The 21,315-nt window shown below is 41.8% G+C and overlaps 1 protein-coding gene across 6 annotated transcripts in view; it reads left to right on the plus strand.

Moving 5' to 3' along the window:
- Positions 1-21,315, plus strand: part of KCNH7 (potassium voltage-gated channel subfamily H member 7) — a 376,531-nt gene that overhangs the window by 280,612 nt on the left and 74,604 nt on the right. For all 6 annotated transcript variants that reach the window (XM_072982177.2, XM_072982182.2, XM_072982194.2 and 3 more), the window contains 2 exons: positions 3,917-4,342; positions 19,144-19,543. In XM_072982177.2, the coding sequence (XP_072838278.2) occupies positions 3,917-4,342; positions 19,144-19,543 (826 nt within the window). The remainder of the gene's footprint in view (positions 1-3,916; positions 4,343-19,143; positions 19,544-21,315) is intronic.

The raw sequence follows: 21,315 nt of genomic DNA on the forward strand, positions 1-21,315 counted from the left end.
ATTATTCAGTAATCACTAAGCAAACAACTTATCTCTTCAAGGTGCAAATTAATTTTCAGAAGTTATTTTTTAAAAAGAACATTTTTTAGAAAGTTAATAGGGAGGAGAGTTCCAGATGTGCAGTATTATCACCCAAACGTCATTGCCCCTTGTAGCCAACCTACAGGGTTGCCAGGTTTCAAGCTTTGGCTCCAAGACTTTGCTTTTGGAGCCATTCCCTGGACCTCAATGTTTGGACCTGAAATCTCAAGGGTGCTGCCAACCTTGGAATCCCAGATTGTGGGGTTCATTGTCGTGACTTTAGCATACGCCATTAAGAAATACCCTTGTCCCTTTCATTACCGTGAATGTTCTTTTTGCTGCTCTTGTAATTTACCCTTTGGCTTTTAAATTCTTCGGGGAGTCTCCTGCTCTAGCAATCTCAAAAGAGGGCAACTGCCTGTCCTGCACACACAATTTTTCAGTTGTTGTTCAGGCACCTGCCCATGTGACATCACACAGTCCCACCCCCCACCCCCCTGTGATCTCAAGGTTTAGACCTAAAAAGCTCAGGGAATGGGGGGCTGCTGCTGTTGACTCAGCAGCCTGAGCCACCCGGATCTTCTTTCCAGATAGCAGACCAGACCCACAGGAGGGCCTCTGAAGGTGATCTCAAGTACTAGGAAAACTCACCCAGTGGTTCATAGAAGCATGACCCTAATCGATTCAGAGCTTCAAATGTCAAGAACAACACTTTAAATGGGGTTGTCTAGGAAATGCATTGGTACCAACACCAGTCACCAGTCATTGATGGCAACTGCTACAGGCACTGCCAAAAGCCAGTCATGTTGCTGTCAATCATGTGTCCCCAGGGCTACTGTATCTATGGACATTTGGTTTTGAAAGTCATTGCCTTTAAAAGCCCTCCTGTGCAGTGGCAGTTGGAAAGCTGATTTGTACTGACTGCCACTTATGCAGCTATAGCTGCCCATAATCCAGGAAGGTACATGTAGCAACATGGGAAGGTGTGACTTGGGCACGCAGTGCTCTTCTCCTGCAACAGGCTGCAGAATCAATGGTTTGCCCACTGCAGAGATTCCCTGCTGGATTCTATGAAGCAGGAGCTGTAACAAAAGTGCTTTGGGATGTTTTGTGGATGCATACTCCAGCATCAGGCATACTGAATCAGGAAGCAGAAAAGTACCATAGCACTTGTGACCGTTACTGTCATTCTCTGGCCCTCTTATAATCATCGGGCAAAACCATGGTGCATCGTTGTGACAATGGAAGGGAAATAGCATAACTCAACAGGGCAAATTGTTACTTATGAATGAGTTCCCACTTGGAGTTCTCATTGGGAGTTGTGTCATTTCGCTTCCACAAGACGATTTGGGCTATTGACTATCCAGGTTACTCTTCAATACAAGAGTGGATCTGGTGATGGAGTCTATAAGCTCAGAAATAATCTCAGCCTTTGGGCAGCTACAAAAACTGGTATGTGAACAGAGACCCAAAAATCAGTTTTTCTGGTTGGTCTTCCATACTTTCTGGTGGTGTGAACCCATATGAGCTTCAGTGGCATGAACCAATATGTGAGAAGGGAAAAAAGAAAAATAGAAACAGTTCTCAAAGTACCAAAATTATTTATTACAGCAGAAGAGTTTTGGAAATACCATTCCTTCTTTGGACACATGAAAGTGTTAAAAACGCCTGAAATACAGAAAAGATTATATTTTCTTGCAACGCAAGCTACCTCAGAGGGATCTCCTAGCTTTAATGAATATATTAAATTGTGATGGCTGTTCAAAATTTCCAGTTTTCACCAAAAATGAAGGGGGGAAATGGTCTGTGCAAAATATATTAGATGTAATCAATAATCCAATCACTCTGAGTCCTGTTTCATTCACCCACACACCCACATATACATTTGACTCTCGTACCTTCATTTTTGTTGGCTTTACAAACTAATCTCTGCAGCTGAAATCAAAGCAGAGCTGTGACTGGGCAACTAGTGTGTCTAGTTTGTTATAATGTGAATTGTTCTTGCTTTATTAACCAATCCCATATAGGTTCCATCAGAAGCAGTTCCCAGTAAGGGCCGTATTCTTGGGGGAAATGGGAATTGTAACATAGCCTTGTTGGGTTTGATTGCATCTAATTGATCAAGGAAACAGGGAACAAAGGGGCAGGGATATTTCCTCTCAAGAGAAAGACTCTTAGAGAAAAAGATGGCTTTCTCTATCTAGTTTTCCAATAGTAGCAGGTGTTGAAGAGCTGCTCACAAGCTCTTGAAATGGCAATTTCACTTCTGATATAAACCACTGCTGCTGGTGCATAGCAATATCGCAAGCCTCCCTTAAGTGCCAAAGAGTAAATAATAGATTTATTCCTGCCTCTTTGCCCATCTCCTTTAATGGCTGCTTGGAATGGCTTATATAACCTGCATAGAGCTCAATCATTCCCTCCTGTGCTTTTCCAGTAGCAAAAAAGATGTTGGTTAACCACCGGTGTTTTCACAATATTTTCTCCATTTGGAATTTTGGTTAACCGCTAATGTTGCCTGCCTGATTTAAGTAGGGAGAGCACAGCATTTTCAAGCCTTCTGAAAAGAAGTTAAATTTTAAAAAAAGGTTCATTGTGAAGAGACATAAACAGGACCATGTTTGCGAAAGCAGAGATGTTTGATCTCCTACTGAATTGTCATCTACATCTATAGATCTGTCAACATAAATTAACAGCTTTTGTCTTCTTCCCGTCTGAATAACTCACTGAAGCCTGCCCCCTTAATTCTGGGTTTGCCTATATAATCTGCAACCCTCATATGTGCAGCTGAAACATAGCAAGTTACTTTATACATACTCAGTCAGATCACTGGTCTTCTATGTACAGTGAGGTCTCGACTTACGAACGGCTCGACATACGAACGTTTCGACTTACGAACCGCTCTCATAGGAATATATGGACTCGACTTACGAACTTAGATTCGAGTTACGAACTCTTTTTTTTCCTTTTTTTTAAAGCTAAGTCATCTTAGGTTAAAAGGAAAAAAGGAAAAAAATATCCCGCTCTAGTGGCAGAAGGCGGAATAGCAGCTTCCCATTAGTTTCTATGGACGAAAAGAGCAGATACGGATTAAATGGTTTTCAATGCATTCCTATGGGAAATGCAGATTCGACTTAAGAACTTTTCGACCTGAGAACTGCCTTCCAATACGGATTAAGTTTGTAAGTCGAGACCCCACTGTAGCCCAATTCTGTCAATTCTGAGTAGCCGTGGCTCTCTGGGATTGAAGCAGAATTCTTCCCTAGCCCTACCTGGAGAGCCCAAGTGTACCATGGTGGTCTTCCCATTCAAGTACTAACAAGGTGCGACCCTTCAAAAAATTAGATAAGATTGGACATGTCGAGGGTAGCATGGTGGCATAAGCTGCCAGTATGCCTGCTGATGCTGGAGAGACAGCAATGCTATTTCTTGCCACACCATTCACCTGTTGTTACAGTGTATGAACCTTCCAGTGAACAGTTTGGAAACTGAAAGGCAGTTGCGACTTCTAAGGGCTGACAGAAAGCTCGTGTTCACTTCTGACTCTCCCAGATGACTCGGGTCTGTTTTATTGTACCTTTCAACTTACTGTGGACCATCTTAGGAGTCTGGGAGAGAAATATTCCAAATCAGAAAATACTGAATAGACATATTGGTTAAAATCCAGTAGTAAGTAGCCTGCTTTGAATCAGAGGGGATTTGGTAAGCCAACTCCTTTGTAAGTTCCGTTGATTAAGCGGGGCCACTCTAGTTGAGACTTACTACTGGATTTCAGCCACAACAATTTCTAAATTAAGACTGGCTACTGGCTTTAACAAAATTCTTCTGAAATACAGCACTCTGTCATAGCAGTTTCTCCTTCAGTACTTCTGTTTTCTTTTCTTTACATTCTTAGGTCCTATCCTTGGGAGCAGATGTACTGCCAGAATACAAACTTCAAACACCTCGCATCAACAAGTTTACTATATTGCACTACAGTCCGTTCAAAGCCGTCTGGGACTGGCTTATTTTATTGCTGGTGATCTACACGGCCATATTCACCCCTTACTCTGCAGCCTTTCTTCTCAATGACAATGAAGAACAGAAGAGGCGGGTGTGTGGCTATTCATGTAACCCACTGAACATGGTAGACTTAATTGTAGATATTATGTTTATCATTGACATTCTCATAAACTTCCGAACAACGTACGTAAACCAGAATGAAGAAGTGGTAAGTGACCCAGCAAAAATAGCAATTCACTACTTCAAAGGCTGGTTCCTAATTGACATGGTTGCCGCAATACCTTTTGACCTGCTGATTTTTGGATCTGGCTCAGATGAGGTAAGCTAAACAGAACAAGCCATTCATTTGTTCATTTGTTCATTCATTATTGGATTTATGTGATGCCATCATATATGCATGCTTCATATTTCAAGTTAATTTGTCTTTATTAGAACCTTACTCATTTCCAATATACAGTGGTACCTCGACTTAGGAACTGAATCCATATTGGGACTGCGTTCTTAAGTCAAAACGTTCTTAAATCAAAGCACCATTTCCCATAGGAATGCATTGAAAACCATTTAATCTGTATCTGCTGTTTTTCATTCTCAAGTCGAGGCGCTGTTCTTAAGTATAAGCATTATTTCCCATAGGAACTAATGCAAAGCCAGTTAATCCGTATCTACCACTAGGGGACAAATTTTTCTTCTTCTTTTGACCTAAAGTGAACTTAGGTCAAAAAAAGGGCAGGAAAGATTTCGTCCTCTTCCTTTTTTTTGGTTCTTAAGTCGAGGCTCTGTTCTCAAATCAGAAGCAACTTTTTGCGAATGGAGCCGTTCTTAACTTAAATCGTTCTTATGTAGGGACGTTCTCAAGTTGAGATACCACTGTAAATTGGAGATCCTGACAAACTCAGTTCAGACATAATGATAAACCATAGTTTCCTTGGCAAGCAAGGAGAAAATTAGAATCAACTTATTTGTGACTCACCATTGTTACCTAGGTGTTACCTAGGTGCTGCAAACCATGGAGTATACAAACTATATGTTGCCTTCAAATCAAGATGATTCCCACAACAGGATCAAACTATGGTTTGAGGTCCTAGTTTGAGGCAGGGCTGGCACAACACATTGTACTGCTTAAGGCTACCACTGAAATGGCTACCTATGCATGGTGGTGGTGGTTGTTTTCTGGTGCTGCATTTGTGGCAGCAACCAAGGTCCTCCCAATTATTCATAGCTCTCCTTGAAGGGTCCTTGGTCAGTGTGAGACATAAATGGGTGAGACGGTCACAGAGACTGCATGTGTGCTGTGCAACAGGAGAACAGTGGCATCAACATTCTCTGTAGCTACTTCATCCCAAATGTCTCACTCTGAGAAAGGTCTCCCAAAATGACTCAATGGGTTCAACGAGTACTTCAGAGATCCTCACAGGCACTCGTGCTGTGGCAACAGCAGGTGATGGTCTACAGTTAGTGGATGGGATGATGGCAGCAGCAACAGAAGCCAGAGCCACCCAGGAAAATAGGACCCATGACAGCAAACAGGAACAGGCAGCCTTTTTAATGATAGACGGGGATGTATGAATTAAGTGACTCAAGATTAGGTTTCCCCCTTCCTCGTGGGAAAGCCAGTCTTGGTCTGAGATCAGATCCTGTTCAGATTAAATGCCAAAGAGTAGCTTGTGAAGGCCAGTGATCATTAAAACATTGAGGAACATTTCCGAGCATGTAGATTTTTGTATATATTGACAGGAATCATACCTAGTCATACCAAAAACTAAATACTGGTTCGGGGCAGTTAGACTAACTTCTTTTTTTTAGCATTTCTCTTTGAGAAGCAGGCCTTGATGCTCTATCCGAAAATGCCACATTTGAAAATGTCACCCAGTTTAAAATGGCTTGTCATAGAATAGAGAAGGCTGGAGTCTGCTGCCTGGAAAAGAACAGAAACAAGGCCAATTCACAGAATACTGTGCGGTTAGACAAAGAGGACCACCTACTGATGGAACAGAGGGTGCTGGGCAAACCGGTTCTTTGTTTGTGCTGCAGGCTCCCATGGGGCCTCCAGATCTTCCCTTGAGGAGAGCTTGTGGCGGGGAAGGGAATTGGATGAATAGGAAAGGAAAAGGCCATTGCATGGAAAACAAGTGAAAGAATCTTTTATTTGAAGGTGGAAGATGTAGGAGAGTCAATGTAGTCTAATGATGAATAGAGTGTTCAAGTCAGAACTCAGGAGATTTGGGATGAAATCCCTATCCAGCCATGGAATCTTACTGGGGTGTGGCTTTTTTTCCTTAAAAAGCTCACAGACCCCGGAAACCCTACAAGGGTCACCATAGGTCAGAATTGACCTGATGGTACATAACACACAAAAGATGTAAGTGTGGTGAGGAATAAACTATTGACACATGTTTGTAAGCCTTGTTTTTACTATGTAAATTGCTTTGAAAAGCCTTTGTAGTAAAGTGGTAGATATTCCAAGGAAATAAGTACAATAGAATGCATAAAATGACTAACAGGTTCCCTCCACATGCTGTGAATTTAACCTATTTCAATGGGCAGAACATTTAATGACAGAGTCAACAGGCCTTATACACTGAGGGAAGCCCTTTCCCCTCTTTTCCTGTGAATACATATAGCACTTATTTTCCTTTTTTATTTGTTATGTAAGAGAGATCTTTGGTGACGGCATAGGTCTCACTTCACTACTGCTTCCTCTTCTCCCCTTGTGCCCTTTGCTTTTAATATTTCTGTGGAGATCCTTTTACAGGAAGAACAATAGAGGATGTAAAATGTCCACAGCGTGGTATCGTTCACAAATGGCCATTTCCAGTCATTGAGGTATCTTTGCAAAGAAATAGATTTCCTCATTATCTCGAAGTCCAGCTAATAACAGAACCCCTGCTAGCAGCTGTGTCGACTGCCCTCCTTATGAAGTGGCGTCCCTTCCAAAGGCAGAGGCAGGCAGGCTTTCCAAGGCTGAGAAATTCTGAGTGTCCGGTTGCTTTTAGAAAGGTCATGAAGCAACAATTGAAATACTTCATGGCACAGGGGGCGAAAGGTTCTGTTTCTGTGTCGGCTTGCTGAGGTAAGAAGCAGGCCAGCCAGTTCCCACAACTGGGTGACAGCTTGTGACGACTTTACTTCAGAGGTTCATGAAAGCAGGGTTGTGATTTATAAATAGAGCTACAGATTCAGTTTGGCACTAAAACCTGTTAAAATACGGGGTTTGCGGCACTGTCATTAAGTGAGCACCATCCAATAATCACATTCCCTCTCAGCACATGTGATACAGTTTTCAGAGAAGGATCCTCACCTTCGAGCAGAGGTTCTGTGGTAAGGGGGCCATCCTTGTTAATGGACCCTATCAATAATTTATCCAGCAGGCAGAACTTGCCGTTTGTAAATGTAGTAGCACTTTCTTCGCAAAAAAAGTGGAGGGGGAAAGCAGGAATCAAAGCGCTTTGATCCCTCCCGCCTTCCTTACTTCGGTGTATAAGACAACTCAATTTTTAATCTAAATATTTTACACGAAAGTATAATCTTATACACGGAAAAAATATGGTAACTTGTAAGAGGCTCTTACACATTTGGAAATCAAAGGGTGATTAAAGGAGGAGCTTCAGCTCTCGTTGGCTCTTCCTTTCCATTTTTTATTTTTTATTTATTTTATTTTTTTGACCTCTCATTGGTTGCCTTGGGCAGGAAATTATGAAGACCATCTCCAAGGTGATCATTGGACTACCACTGATTCTAGAATAAGATGGGATGTTACAGGAATGGAGAGATCATACAGAGCCATAACCATCTCCCTACCACCACCACCACCACCAATCTACCACCCTCCGATGCCCAGAAGATGCCCTGTTGTGTTTTGTTTTTTGCCCCTCTAGCCTGGATGGAGTGTATATGGTCCTTTCTACCTCTCCAAGATGGGACCTCCCTTTCTCCTACATCTTTATCATCACTCGGCTGCCCTCCCAGGGACTAGAAGACTGCAGCCTTGCAAAGGCTACAGAACTATAGAACAGCCTTTAAAAAAGAAGTATCTAATGAAAACAAATGATACAGAGAGAGCAAAACTGCCTGGGCGGAAGCAAAGGTCTGATTATTAGTATTGGTTTTTACCTCCAGAAGAAAACACATTTAGACACACATTTGCTCAGTTAATTAGAACGCATTCTTCCACACAGCTGAATTCCTGTGAAATACCTTCCTTAAGTGTGGCTCCAAAATCAGACAGGCTAATGCATCTTAATACATTCATGAGTCTGGTTCATCACATCTCAACATGTATTGTTCCCTTCAAACCTAATTGTCAGTAATCATAAACCAATTTAGCAGCAGAGATCTGGAAATTGAAGGCTGAGGGTTCAGTAATCAGAACTGAGACACTGATATCTTTAGGGAGCTGATCAGTTCCCTCCACAAAATGATTCCTTGTACTCTATGAATCTTCTAAAACAGAGGTGCAGCAAAATGACCTACCCGTACTCCCAGAAGAGTACAAACACAGAAATCCAGCTCTGGGTGGATTCCTCTAAGGAGGGGGACATTGTGCTCACCCACTCTAAAAATAAACCTCTGGGGATGTAAAAGCTCCCTTTTAATTCAGAAAGAAATACCTGCCCCTTCACACTACAGCATTTGGGAGGCTCTGAGCTTTGTGCCTGCTTTTGCTAGGAGTTGCACAAGATTTTTTCCAGGAGGGAGTGGCAGAGCTGTGGAATAATAATTTGCATACAACAGAGCATGGACAGAATTCCTACTCCAGTCCTCTGAAGATGCCGGCCACAGAGACTGGCGAAACATCAGGAAGAACAACCTTCAGAACACGGCCAAAGAGCCCGAAAAACCCACAACAACCATTAGATCCCAGCCGTGAAAGCCTTTGCGAATACAATAATTTGCATACTTAACATGTGGCACTACAACAAAGTCTTTGTCTATTCATACTAAAATAATAACGAAACTCAGAAATGGAAGGGAGGCATGCGCTCAGCTTGCCTCCCTTCCATTACACCCACACCACACTTTTTGTTACTATTCAAACTCCCTTGAGTTCTCGTGCTGAATTCTGAACTCTGTTTAAGTCTAGCCTTCTTCAGGCATTCAGCACAAACACTTGAGTGAAACTACAGAGGCCAAATAGTCTAACCCTAGACCAACAATCAACACATGTGTTTGGCATGCCTCCCCCACGGAAAATTAGTGACAATCACATGGGGTCTCTCTATGTATAGGGCTCCCTCCATGGAGACACTGACCTTTTTTGACTGGACCCATGCACTTATGGAAGGAGCTCTCTGTGTTTGAATATATATTTCACCATGTAGCCTTCTTCAGACAGATACTGATTAGGCACTGGCAGTGGACATGGCCACATGTTGATGGTTGTGAGCTGGAGTGCCCCTTCATACCCTTGGATACAGGATATCTGAACACAGCTTATGTAGAATTACACAAATATATGCTCTATGCACCTGATTGCAAATCTTGACTTTTGAAGGTTCCCTTTAATATGGAAACATTTTAGGTGACACCTGTAGTTTTGCAGGCTCTGTAACAAAACTTTAAATGAATGCAAATAAAAAGGTTGTTCCCCGACATTGAAAAGTAATTGGAGTTAATGTCAGACCTTTCCTTGGCCAGCACCTGTCAGTGCTCAGACTGATAGAAGAACCTCTAAGAAAGACCTCTAAGGCTGTTCTTAGAACTCTGGTGTTTTTAGCTGAGCAGATGTGAAATTTGCACAGAAACGTTTTCTTTCTTTAAGAAAATCTGCAAAAGGCAAGATTCTCAAATATGTGTGCAGAGCATGCATGCAAATAGTTCTACATAAGCCATGTTCAGGTATACTGTAAGGTATATGGTAAGGTAATCTTGATGCTTTGCTTGTGATAATTGAGTGACTGATCTAGAACCCTTTACAAATGTATAATATAATATAATATTGCATAGCTGTATCTGCAAAACAGGAAAAATATAATAGTCATCAGGAGATAGCTACTGTTTTTTTTAATCTCAGGGTGAAGATGGCTCATATGCAATACAATGAAATGAAATTCCAGCCCCACCCCACTAGTCATGAGTCATCTATGATACAATATAGTGGTCAATATCTGTTGCATAGCTATACTGTACCAGCACAGAAGTACTACATCAGCAGCAGCAGATTGCTGCCAATTAAATAGACTGAGGTTGAATTTGGATTGTTCAAGACTCACATTTAATGAGATAGAGTTCCATGCAACCCAGAATTAAAGCAGGGACTCTAATTAGCGGCAATCTGCCACTGCAAGTAACATCATTCCCCCTACACATCAAGGTACCTATGTGACAAGATACTGTCCAATATAAACTTCTAACTCATGAAGAATGCCTTAGTCATGTAGCATTGAAATTAGTCTGTGGAATACGTGAGACTTCAGGACTAAAAGAAGGGTACAGAACACAAAGATTTCAAAGAGATGTAAAAACATTTCAGCATTATAATATATTCACAAGGCAACAGTTTCTGAGTTGAGGTCATTCAGTGTGTTTATATAGTTTGACTTGAAGTGACCAACACGAATTTGACCCAACTCCGGGAAGCAGTGGAAGACGGGAGGGCCTGCCGTGCTCTGGTCCATGGGGTCACAAAGAGTCGGACACGACTAAACGACTAAACAACAAATGTATTTATCTGAATACACAGTGTGATGTAGCAGATAGAGAAATGGACTAGGACTCAGGAGACCTGGGTTTAATTCCCTGGCTCTGCCACAAAAAGTTGTTGGGGGAAGTGGAACTAGTAAAACCACTTCTTAAATACCTCCCTTACCTTGGAGATCTTACAAGGGTTGCTGTAAGTCATTTCTGACTTGACAGCATATAACAGCAACATTTGTTGTTGTTTCCAAAGGAAAGAAGTTTGCTCTAATTTCCTCGAAAAAAGCAGCAAGGTTTATTAAAGAAGCGAAGAATCTGCAAAGAGAAAAGTGGAATCAAATCAATCTACTTCATTTGGGCTGGCATTGTTCTTTCTCTAAGGAAGTCGGAAGCCAGAAATGGCTTCTAAGTCACATCACTAATCCCTCTCCCAGGGGCCTCGTTTGTTTGTTTGTTTGTTTGTTTAATTAAATAATTAATTAATTAATTAATTTATATGCCGCCCACACTACCCAAAGGTCTCTGGGCGGCATTATAGTTTACACTATAATGTACCTCTAGGGTTCTCTGTAATAAATACAGAGGATGCGTCAGAACCAAAATATGTCAAAACCAGGCACATGAAACCTGGTGTGTATGCTAAGGAGATCTTAGGAGTGCGCACCTGTAGGTTTTGTGGTTTTAAACATGTGTCAACTGGTTTACATGTGTCTGAAGTCTGAGGGGCCATCTTCAGTTACTGGGCATTAGGCATCCCTTGCCAAGTTTGCAATTAGTACAGTTTTAAGTCATGGGGGAGTAGCTGGAAGGACAAAGTCGAAAGGTTGGGCCCATCTTCCCTGAAATCTCTCTCTCTCTCTCTCTCTCTCTCTCTCTCTCTCTCTCTCTCCCTCTCCCCTCCCTCCCTCCCTCCCTCCCTCCCCCTTCTCACGTTTTGTGTTTGTGTATATGCCTAAACCACTCCCTGTGAGTGCTTTCCTATTTATTTATTGTTTCACTTTGGGTGGAGTTCAGGGGACAAGAGCTTCCCAGTTCGAAAGCTTTCTGTTTAGCTCTGGCTGACTAGAAGAACAACATGAAGCAAAAATCCAGGGTAGTTGTTTTGTTTTGTTTTGTTTTTACAGAGTTTCACCAAGATTTTTCAGAACAGTATTTTATTAAGACGGCAGGTTACCAAAGTGGATTAGTAGTGGATGTGCACTGCCAAGGGCTCTCGGAGCTTTTAATTTTGCACTAATCAAGTAAAGCAGAAGCAGCAGCAAAAACATACTTTTCAACCACTTTTTGGATGAGGAACTGATAAAGAGAGGAGAAGTTGAGGTTCGAGACTAGGTGCGGACAAAACCCCAATAAGATCCCTCTGCTCATTGGGCACCAAGTCACACCAACCAGTGCAAGTGAGCCTCCTCCCACTCTCCCTTGGCTGAGAAATAACTACAAATATATATCAAACTATAAATATATAACTATAAATATATATATATAAATGAATCTGTGGTTTGATTTTCATATTGTAGGTGGTAGGAATAGGACTGAGATGCTTTGGTTTGCTTAAACCAGGATTTAAGGTGACTGAGCATCCAAATTTATAGAGGAGAGGCCCCTGCTGGAAAGTTAAATGACTGTCCTGGCAAAGTCCAGTTGTGTAGTAAAGAACCACAACATGGGAGAACAGAGATCCTGACATTATTCATCAGCAGTTATCATCTGGGCAATGAAAACAGCAGGCATAAGCTTTCCCCATTATAGCAAGATTTGCTTTATTTCTATCGATTTTTGTCCAGATTTGCATATTTTGTATTGTTTGTTTAAAATATTTTTAACCTGCCTTTCTCCTCAAAAAGGACCCCAGGTGACTTACATCATTAAAAGACAATGCTGAAGCTAACAACAGTGAGTCTAACAAATACTAAAAAGGATCAAACAGATGCTATACAAAAAATATAAGCCATGCAAAACACAGTCAAAGCAGTAAGGTACAACAATTAATTTTTAAAAAACCCACTCAGCAGCCATTCACTCAGGGAAAGCTTGACTTTGCCTGCTTAAGAAAGGACAGCAAAGAGGGGGCCAGCCGGGCCTCCTGTGGGAGGGATTAATGTAGACAGTTACTGTACAACTGTGTTTGCTTCGTTCCTCCTTTTTGGTTTGGCATTTCTTGAGCAGAGGGATGCATACCTTTTGGCCAGCACACGAGTCTGTAGCTCCTACAGGAACAGTTTCTTGTCCACAGCTGACAGATTTATCTTATCTTGCCAGGGACACTTCAAAACCAAGCTTATGACGGTACCAGTCAGCTCTGGGATTACCTAGCTGATGCTTGTTTTTCTTTTAAAGGTGTCAGGTGTCACATTGAGCTTCCGATGAATGTAAAATCCCACCATTGTAGTAATGTAGAGTTGTACTGCTTACAGAACCACTGCTGTTGTGCAAGCAGAGACCTCCACCAGGAAAACCCAGTCTTTACTGGTACCAACAGCAATACTTGTGTGACTGGCACCATCCCACTTTACTGTGCTGGTGGGAATTTCTGCTCAGCAGACGCTCAATAGGCTTTTGGCCAATACTGGTGAAAAATGGGAAACTGGTTACACTTTAAAATGAGGCACCATTCTCTAGCATCGTCTTTACTTCTCATAATGCCTTCAGCTCCCATGTGGGCCCAAGAGGCCCTTTTACGAGCAAATAAAGTGGTGAGTGGTTGCAGCACACTGGGCCACTGAGAAAAGCATACACAGGGGGAAGTGTCCTAGAGAGTTTTATGGAGTGATGGGAAACATCTTGAGGGGGCTTGATGAAAATATTGAGGTATTGGGTGCAGCGTGGGGGTTGTTGAAGAGTACTAATTTCCAGTAAAATTCTCTTTAGATACACAGCAGAAGTACAGAGATCTACAGAGGACGATAGCTACAGGTTCCCCAAATAGTCCACCCCTTTCTCATCAACTGGTACTTAAGGGCTCAATAACTTACTCTGAGACATTTGTAGGAGAAAGAATATGAATGTTTCATTACTTAGAACTGTGAACAGATCAACAGCAAACGAACAGTTTCCAACAACAGACTAATGCAAGGGAATGGAGACACTCAGCAGAGAGGTGGAGCTTTCTTTGAATTCAGAGTAGAGATGAGGGGTTTTGTATATGAATATGAATAACCCCGCACAGGTGGACATAAGGAGGGTCCAGCCCCATGGGGCTGGATGGTCCACTCACCATTCCACCGCGGCCGCAACGTCAGCAGAGCCTTCCAATAGCTCCAGAGATTGTGATTGGCTTGCCAATCCTGGAAAGAGGCGGGACAACAAGCCTCTGCAAGGCCGAAGAGTGGCTCGCCGATCGCAATCTCCAAAAAATCCAACATGTTTTACTTATGCTGGGATGAGAGACTGCTTGTGTGTCCACTGGTTGCACTGTTTGTTTTGGTATATTCTGAGTTTTCTGTGGAGTTTACTAATCTATAAAGCTTCACCTGGGATTTTGCAGGGAAAGCTTTATAGTGAAAATTTGTCATTTCTTAGGGGAGTGTTTTGCATCTGGGTAGGTGATTTGCCTGTAGTTGTGGGTGAACCTTTCCCTAAGCATTGACAGTTCGTATCCAATGGCTATACTGTTGTGCTATGCGTGTGAAGAAGTATGATTTGGATTTTCGTTCTTAGCTCCTACCCTTGCCTTGTATGTGATTTCTTGGCTACGCTACTTGTCTCTGGGCCTTTCAATCTGCCTTCTTGAAAGTGTGTATAACAACAAAATGCTACCACTGAGAAGTCAAAGAAATACCGTATTTTTCGCACCATAAGACGCACTTTCCCCCCACAAAACAGGGGGGTGGAAAGTCTGTGCATCTTATGGAGCGAAGAAAACAGATTATATTTTCCTGTTTTCTTCTCCTAAAAAATTGGTGCGTTTTATGGAAAGGTGCGTCTTATGGAGCGAAAAATACGGTAGTTTTGTACACTGGAACTCCAGCTCCTCTTCAGCCTTACACTTCTTCTTGAAAAAGCTGCCTTTGTTTTAGCCTCACCAGTTTACCTTCCAGAAGATGGTGGAAGGCATTTCATGAGTAAATAAATGGACCCTCATCCCATAGCAGCCATTTTGTGAAAATGCCCACAAAACTTCCAAAGGAGACCACTTGCTCCCAAGTTTCAGGGAAGCAATGTTGCTATTTAGTGAGCACTCTATGTTCCCAGCTTTTCACTCCTTGTCCAATCTAATGCTTTGCTTTGTGAAGGGCAGTCTCTGCTGTCTCCATGTGTTGCATCTGTTTTCAGGAAGTGGCACAGGAGGAAGCTTAGATGAAATATGGCAATATTGCTAGTTAGACACTTTTTGAAATACACCCACAGTGGAGGTTAGTTCTGCTGCCAGTTTCTTAATTTGTTGGCACTGCCATTGTGCAGCAGTGGCACATTTAGCTGCTATTACTGAACTATCATGTTGTGTTGCTGCAGGAAGAAAGTTGAAATTTTGGTATAAATGGAATATGTTGTTTTCAATGAATATGGCCTGTGGAGCACTTTTTCTTCCTTCTTCCTCCCTCCCAGCCTACTATTATCAAGTTCTAAATTCAGCAATGCATAAAATATACCAAGGTTTAATAAAACATTAAAAATGGCACTTAGTGGAAAGAAACTAGCAGGCAGGCTTCTCTGACCAGAACTATACATGTTTTTAGCTGTAAAATATCATGCATTATGCATGCCTCCTTAAAAGGAAAAAAAAGAAGAGGTAATGATGGGTAGAGATTATGTGTGGAAAGCCTGTATTGCTCTTTGCTCTAAGCCTCATGTAGGTAGATTTTTTTTAAGTGTACTGAGTTCATGGGTGTTTTCTGACCCCAAGGAAAGTACTGAAAGCTAGCAGCAGGGTTAGTGAAACAGTTAAGTTTGTGTGTCTTATATTTCTTGAAACAATAGAATAACAATTTTATGTCATCAAGTCAATTCTGACTTATGGCAACCCTTTCCAGGGTTTTCTAGGTAGAGAATACATTGAAGTGGTTTGCCATGTATTTCCTTCTTCTGGGGGCATCTTGGGACTGTGCAGCTTGTCCATGACTACACAGGCTGGCTCTTCCCCAGGAGGCAGAGTGGGGAATCGAACTCCCAACCATTCCTAAGCCACTGAGCTATCCAGCCAGCTTATATTTCTTGAACCCACTGGGAAGTCTATTTCCCTACACCCACCAAAAATGAGGCCAATGTAAGACAAGCAGAATATGCCAGTTCTGTTTCTCAGCCTCATGGTTTGCCAGAAAATGATGTGCGAGGTTTGGGGAGGGGGCTATCATAAGGCATTCATATTGGCTAGGACAAACAGTGCCCCACTGGCTAAGACAAGAGAGTACCTTAATTTGCAGACCCAAAAACAAAAAACAAAAACTATGGCCAATGGCTGAAATCTGTGGACATTATTTGTAGCTTTTAAAAAAGACTGAGAACAAGGTTAAGTCAAATTCTCTGGGAATTCTGCAACAGAACGACCCTTTGGAGTGGCTCACATCTAATACTGTACATTCATTCTTAACAGATTTTGAAGGGGAAAGGAAGCTTCAGCAATTGCTGTTTCTAATATTGCAGAGTATTATAGGATGAATATTGGATAAGCCTCTGTAATTGTCACTTGTAGGATATTTTATAGAAAGGTGAAAAGTTGATTCACTGCTCCAGAGCTGTAGTTTCTATATAATGTGAAACAGAGCATGTGCTTACTATCAGGTCGCCCAAATATGTGTAAGAATTGCCTCAATAGATCAGAACAGAGAGTTGTTTAGTTTAGTACAGTACTCCCAATAGTGGCAAGAAAGACTAAAGTGATTAAATATTTTGCTCAGCTCTCTTCATTGACTTCATGGGGGCCTTAAAGTGCTCAAGCATTTTGTGGGGAAGGGATTGTTCTTTGATGACAGAACATCAGCCTTGTATATGGGTGGCCTGGTTCAGGATAAGGCCATTTTCTGTGACTAGAGCCACACAGCCACTTCCAAGGAAAAACACCCAATAGTATAGTGGCACCTTAAAGATTGCTGCATTCATTGTAGCGTGAACTGTTGTGGACTACAGTGCATGTCAGATGGAGGGAATATTACCCAGAATTTCAGATATATATGCAATAGACATTGTCAGGGAGGGGTTAATAGACAGTGAAGGTAAAGGGAATTAAATACAGAGCTAAATAGCTCGGTGAGTTGGGTATCTGGCTGCAGAGCCTCTGTTCTAAAGTCTGATTCCCCCACTGTGCTCCCTGGGAGAAATGCCCAGCCTGTGTGGCCTTGGGCAAGCTGCACAGTCCCAGGATGCCCCAAGAAGAAAGGAATGGTAAACCACTTTTGAGTCTTTTCTACCTGGAAAAACCTGAAAAGGTTCACCATAAATCAGAACAGACTTGACAAGCGGCATATAAAACAAGCAAACAAACATTCGTCGTCGTTTAGTCGTGTCCGACTCTTCGTGACCAGGCCCTCCTATCTTCCACTGCCTCTCATAGTTGTGTCAAATTCATGTTGGTTGCTTCGCAGACACTGTCCAGCCATCTCATCCTCTGTCGTCCCCTTCTCCTCTTGCCGTCACACTTTCCCAACATCAAGGTCTTTTCCAAGGAGTCTTCTCTTCTCATGAGATGGCCAAAGTATTGGAGCCTCAGTTTCACAATCTGTCCTTCCAGTGAGCACTCAGGCTTGATTTCCTTTAGAATTGATAGGTTTGTTCTCCTTGCAGTCCAGGGGACTCTCAAGAGCCTCCTCCAGCACCACAATTCAAAAGCATCAGTTCATCGGCGGTCAGCTTTCTTTATGGTCCAGCTCTCACTTCCATACATCACTACAGGAAAAACCATAGCTTTGACTATTCGGACTTTTGTTGGCAAGGTGATGTCTCTGCTTTTTAAGATGCTGTCAAAGTTTGTCATCGCTTTCCTCCCAAGAAGCAGGCGCCTTTTAATTTCGTGGCTGCTGTCTCCATCTGCAGTGATCATGGAGCCCAAGAAAATAAAATCTGTCACTGCCTCCATATCTTCCCCTTCTATTTCCCAGAAGGTGATGGGACCACTGGCCATGTTCTTAGTTTTTTTGATGTTGAGTTTCAGACCGTTTTTTGCACTCTCCTCTTTCACCCTCATTACAAGGTTCCTTAATTCCTCCTCACTTTCTGCCATCAGAGTGGTATCATCTGCATATCGGAAGTTGTTGATATTTCTTCCGGCAATCTTAATTCCGGTTTGGGATTCCTCCAGTCCAGCATTCCGCATGATGTATTCTGCATATAAGTTAAATAAACTGGGGGACAATATACAGGACAATAAACAAACATTATCGCCAGTTAAACTTTGGCTATTCACAAAACTCTGCACAAACATTGCAGCACTGAGTAAGCCAATAAATGCACAAAGTGTTGTAAAAGAATTCATTCTCCCAGTTTAAGTCTCTGGTGATAGACTGGAACTTCCTAACAAATTGTTAAATCAGCAAATGCTTGCCTCTCCGCCCTGTGAAGTTTCCTTTGCATCTTTCAAGGCCTCCTTTATCAGGATCCCAGATTTCTGTTTATATCCCTGAGCTTAAAATCCAGTTTGATGTGAGAGAAAAGTTTAAGAGTTTTGAAGGCTGTGAGGAGGTGGAAGCATAGCACATATATAGGCCCCAGGCATTCGTCTCTGTGTGCTGTTCGTTCTGAGGTTCTCCGACTAGTGAAATGGGACTCGTTTACTTCTCTTGTTACAAAACAGAGGATAGTGCTTGAGAAGAGCCAAAGGATCTCAAAATGGTATTTCTACTACCCAAGGTGTTGGTTTTGCATCTTTCCACTTCCAATATCAGTTGGAAAACTGTTTTTTAAACACAGGAGAGAAGTAGGAACAGTTCGTATTATGGCAGTTGGTGGGGTGATGTGAGGTCAGCTATACTCATCTTTTGTTGGTGCTATAAACCAAAAATAATAATGAGCCTGACTAGATAAAACTTGGGTCTTATCACTGTCTGGTTGGGAAATCTCCTAGGAACCCTAATGCTAGGCCCTGTTAAAGAATGTATAACACAATAAAAGATAGAAAGTCAGTGAATGTCTGCTCAGAATTAAGGTCCACAGTAGGCAGTGGGGCTTAATCGATGTATTTCTGTAACATAAATGCACAAGCCTGTAAGGATTACTTAAAATGGCTCATTAGGTCACAGTTTATACTTTCCAATTAAAATCTGATTATTTTTCAGATCTATTAAGGAATCCTCATATTTCTTTTCAATGTTTTAATTTATAACAGCTAAAATCCAGTAGTAAGTCACAACCAGCGTAGGCCCATTAAATCAAAGGAACCTATACAGGTGTCAACTCACACATTTCTGCTGATTCAGCAGGCCTACTCTAGTTGTGACTTGCTCCTGGACTTTAGCCAATGTGTTTTATTTTTACTTTGAAACATGTTTTTTTTCCTGATTTGAATCAGAACAGTACAACTCCTTTCCTAATGGTGCCTCTTGCTCTGTGTTTCTGCAGACGACGACGCTCATTGGCCTCCTGAAGACGGCTCGGCTGCTGCGGTTGGTGAGGGTTGCAAGGAAACTGGACAGATACTCTGAATACGGTGCTGCTGTTCTGATGTTGCTTATGTGCATTTTTGCTCTCATTGCTCACTGGCTCGCTTGCATTTGGTATGCGATTGGGAATGTTGAAAGGCATTACCTGACTCCAAAAATCGGTTGGTTGGATTCCCTTGGAGAACAGTTGGGGAAACATTACAACGTGAGCGATCTCAGCTCTGGACCATCCATCAAAGACAAATACGTCACCGCACTTTATTTTACCTTCAGCAGCCTGACTAGCGTCGGATTTGGAAACGTGTCTCCAAACACCAATTCGGAGAAAATATTTTCGATTTGTGTCATGCTGATTGGCTGTAAGTATATTTTCCTCTCCTGTACTGCCCGTCTAATGTAACGCTAAGTATTAACATAATTCCATATGCTAAATAAAATTAGCAGTAAGGACCATAAACAAAAAACGTAATGTATACAAGCTAGAAGGCAGAGGATCTTAGACCAATTTTCTATTTATTTAGTTGCTTTTTCTGCCTGTCTTTTAATGACACTCTTCATGGAGGAGAATGTTTTCTGTCAGGCACTACAGTGCAATGTGTGAAGTAATCAAAAAATATAGGAGTGTCTCTCAATGGAACATGAGTTTTCTTAACCCAAACATCACAATGGCTCTGTCTAACTTGTTATGGAGTAAAAGCTTCTGGCATAGTCAATGCATATTGCAGCTAAGGTTCTGGACAGGCACCTTTCCTTTTAGAAATCAAGTACCAAAAGCTCATTGTTAGATGCTCCAAGGGCCAGCTCACATTTTGAATCTATACGAAAGGGAAAGGTCAACTACCAAGCTGATCATACTTCCCTAAACTTATTTCAACCCATGGGGTTTGGATGACCTTATTCCCTAGGACAAATTAGGCAATGTATAGTTTACCGGATATTGTTGGACTGCAATTCTCACAAGCTCTAGCCAGCATGATCAACAAGGAGGGGTTGATGGGAGGAATGTATGCCTTCCCATCCCACCCGATTGCTACATTCATAGGCAGGCTTAGCTGGCTACTTTAATCCCCTCCTCCATTTAGTCTTTGGAGAATCCCCTGTTAAACCAAAATTTGCAGTATTCTATGAGATGCTAGAGTGGGCATGTGTCCTACCTTCTTTCGAAAAATCCCTCTCTGTGAAGCCTTCTTTATTTTAGAGGTGGTCAACTTGCAGCCCAATAGATAATGCTGAACTGTGTCTTTCATCCTGCCTCTGCCTTGGCTATGTTGGCTAGAACTTGGGTTGGTGGAAGGTGAAATCTAGTAAAATCTGAATGACAGCTGTTTCCCCCACCTTACTCTATTTGAAGGGCTACCTGGTCCAAGTTCATTTTAAAGATAAGGAAGCATCAGAAGGGAAAGCCAGGGTCTTGACCCAGCAGGCTCACGGGTTGTCTAAATACTCTTTTGCATTATGATGAAATGTGTTGTGTTTCTTTTTATATTGCCGTAATTGTTTCAGCATTGACAGCTACACGTGCAATTTCCCATATGCATATGTTGTGCATATCTGTACCCTCTTTTCAGCAACATGCAACTTGTGAATAGCTGCAGATGTGATCATCATCCAAAATTTTTACAGCTACAAGAATTTGCAAACAAAAGTGCATTCAAAACAAAATTAAGTTGTATACAGAAATCAAATCATGTTATAATTATGTTTCAAAATTTCAGGAGCTTACTTCCCACAATCGCAGGTGCTTATAGCCTAAACAGGCACACTGAGAAACAAAAGACAAAGAACACATCTCTAAAATACATCATGAAGCAATCTTTAGCCTTTAAGCATGTTAAAAATGCACACAGAGAATTAATCACCTGACCAGGCCAATTTCAATCTATGCAGTGAAATCCTTTATGATTGTTATTGATTTCTGGAAATGATTCTGCTGCATTGCTACATGGTTGTTGCTCTTTGATGATGTCGGGTGCCCAAAGTGTCATGGAGCTGCAATTTATTTTTATTTATTTTTATTTATTTGATTTATATACTGCCCATCTGGCATTCAGGACCACTCTGGGCGGTTTACAACAGATAAACAAACAGAATAACAACAGAATACATATACAAAATAATAATAATACAATTG

The sequence above is a fragment of the Pogona vitticeps genome, chromosome 1, assembly GCF_051106095.1.
Source record: "Pogona vitticeps strain Pit_001003342236 chromosome 1, PviZW2.1, whole genome shotgun sequence".
Classification (NCBI taxonomy): Eukaryota; Metazoa; Chordata; class Lepidosauria; order Squamata; family Agamidae; genus Pogona; species Pogona vitticeps.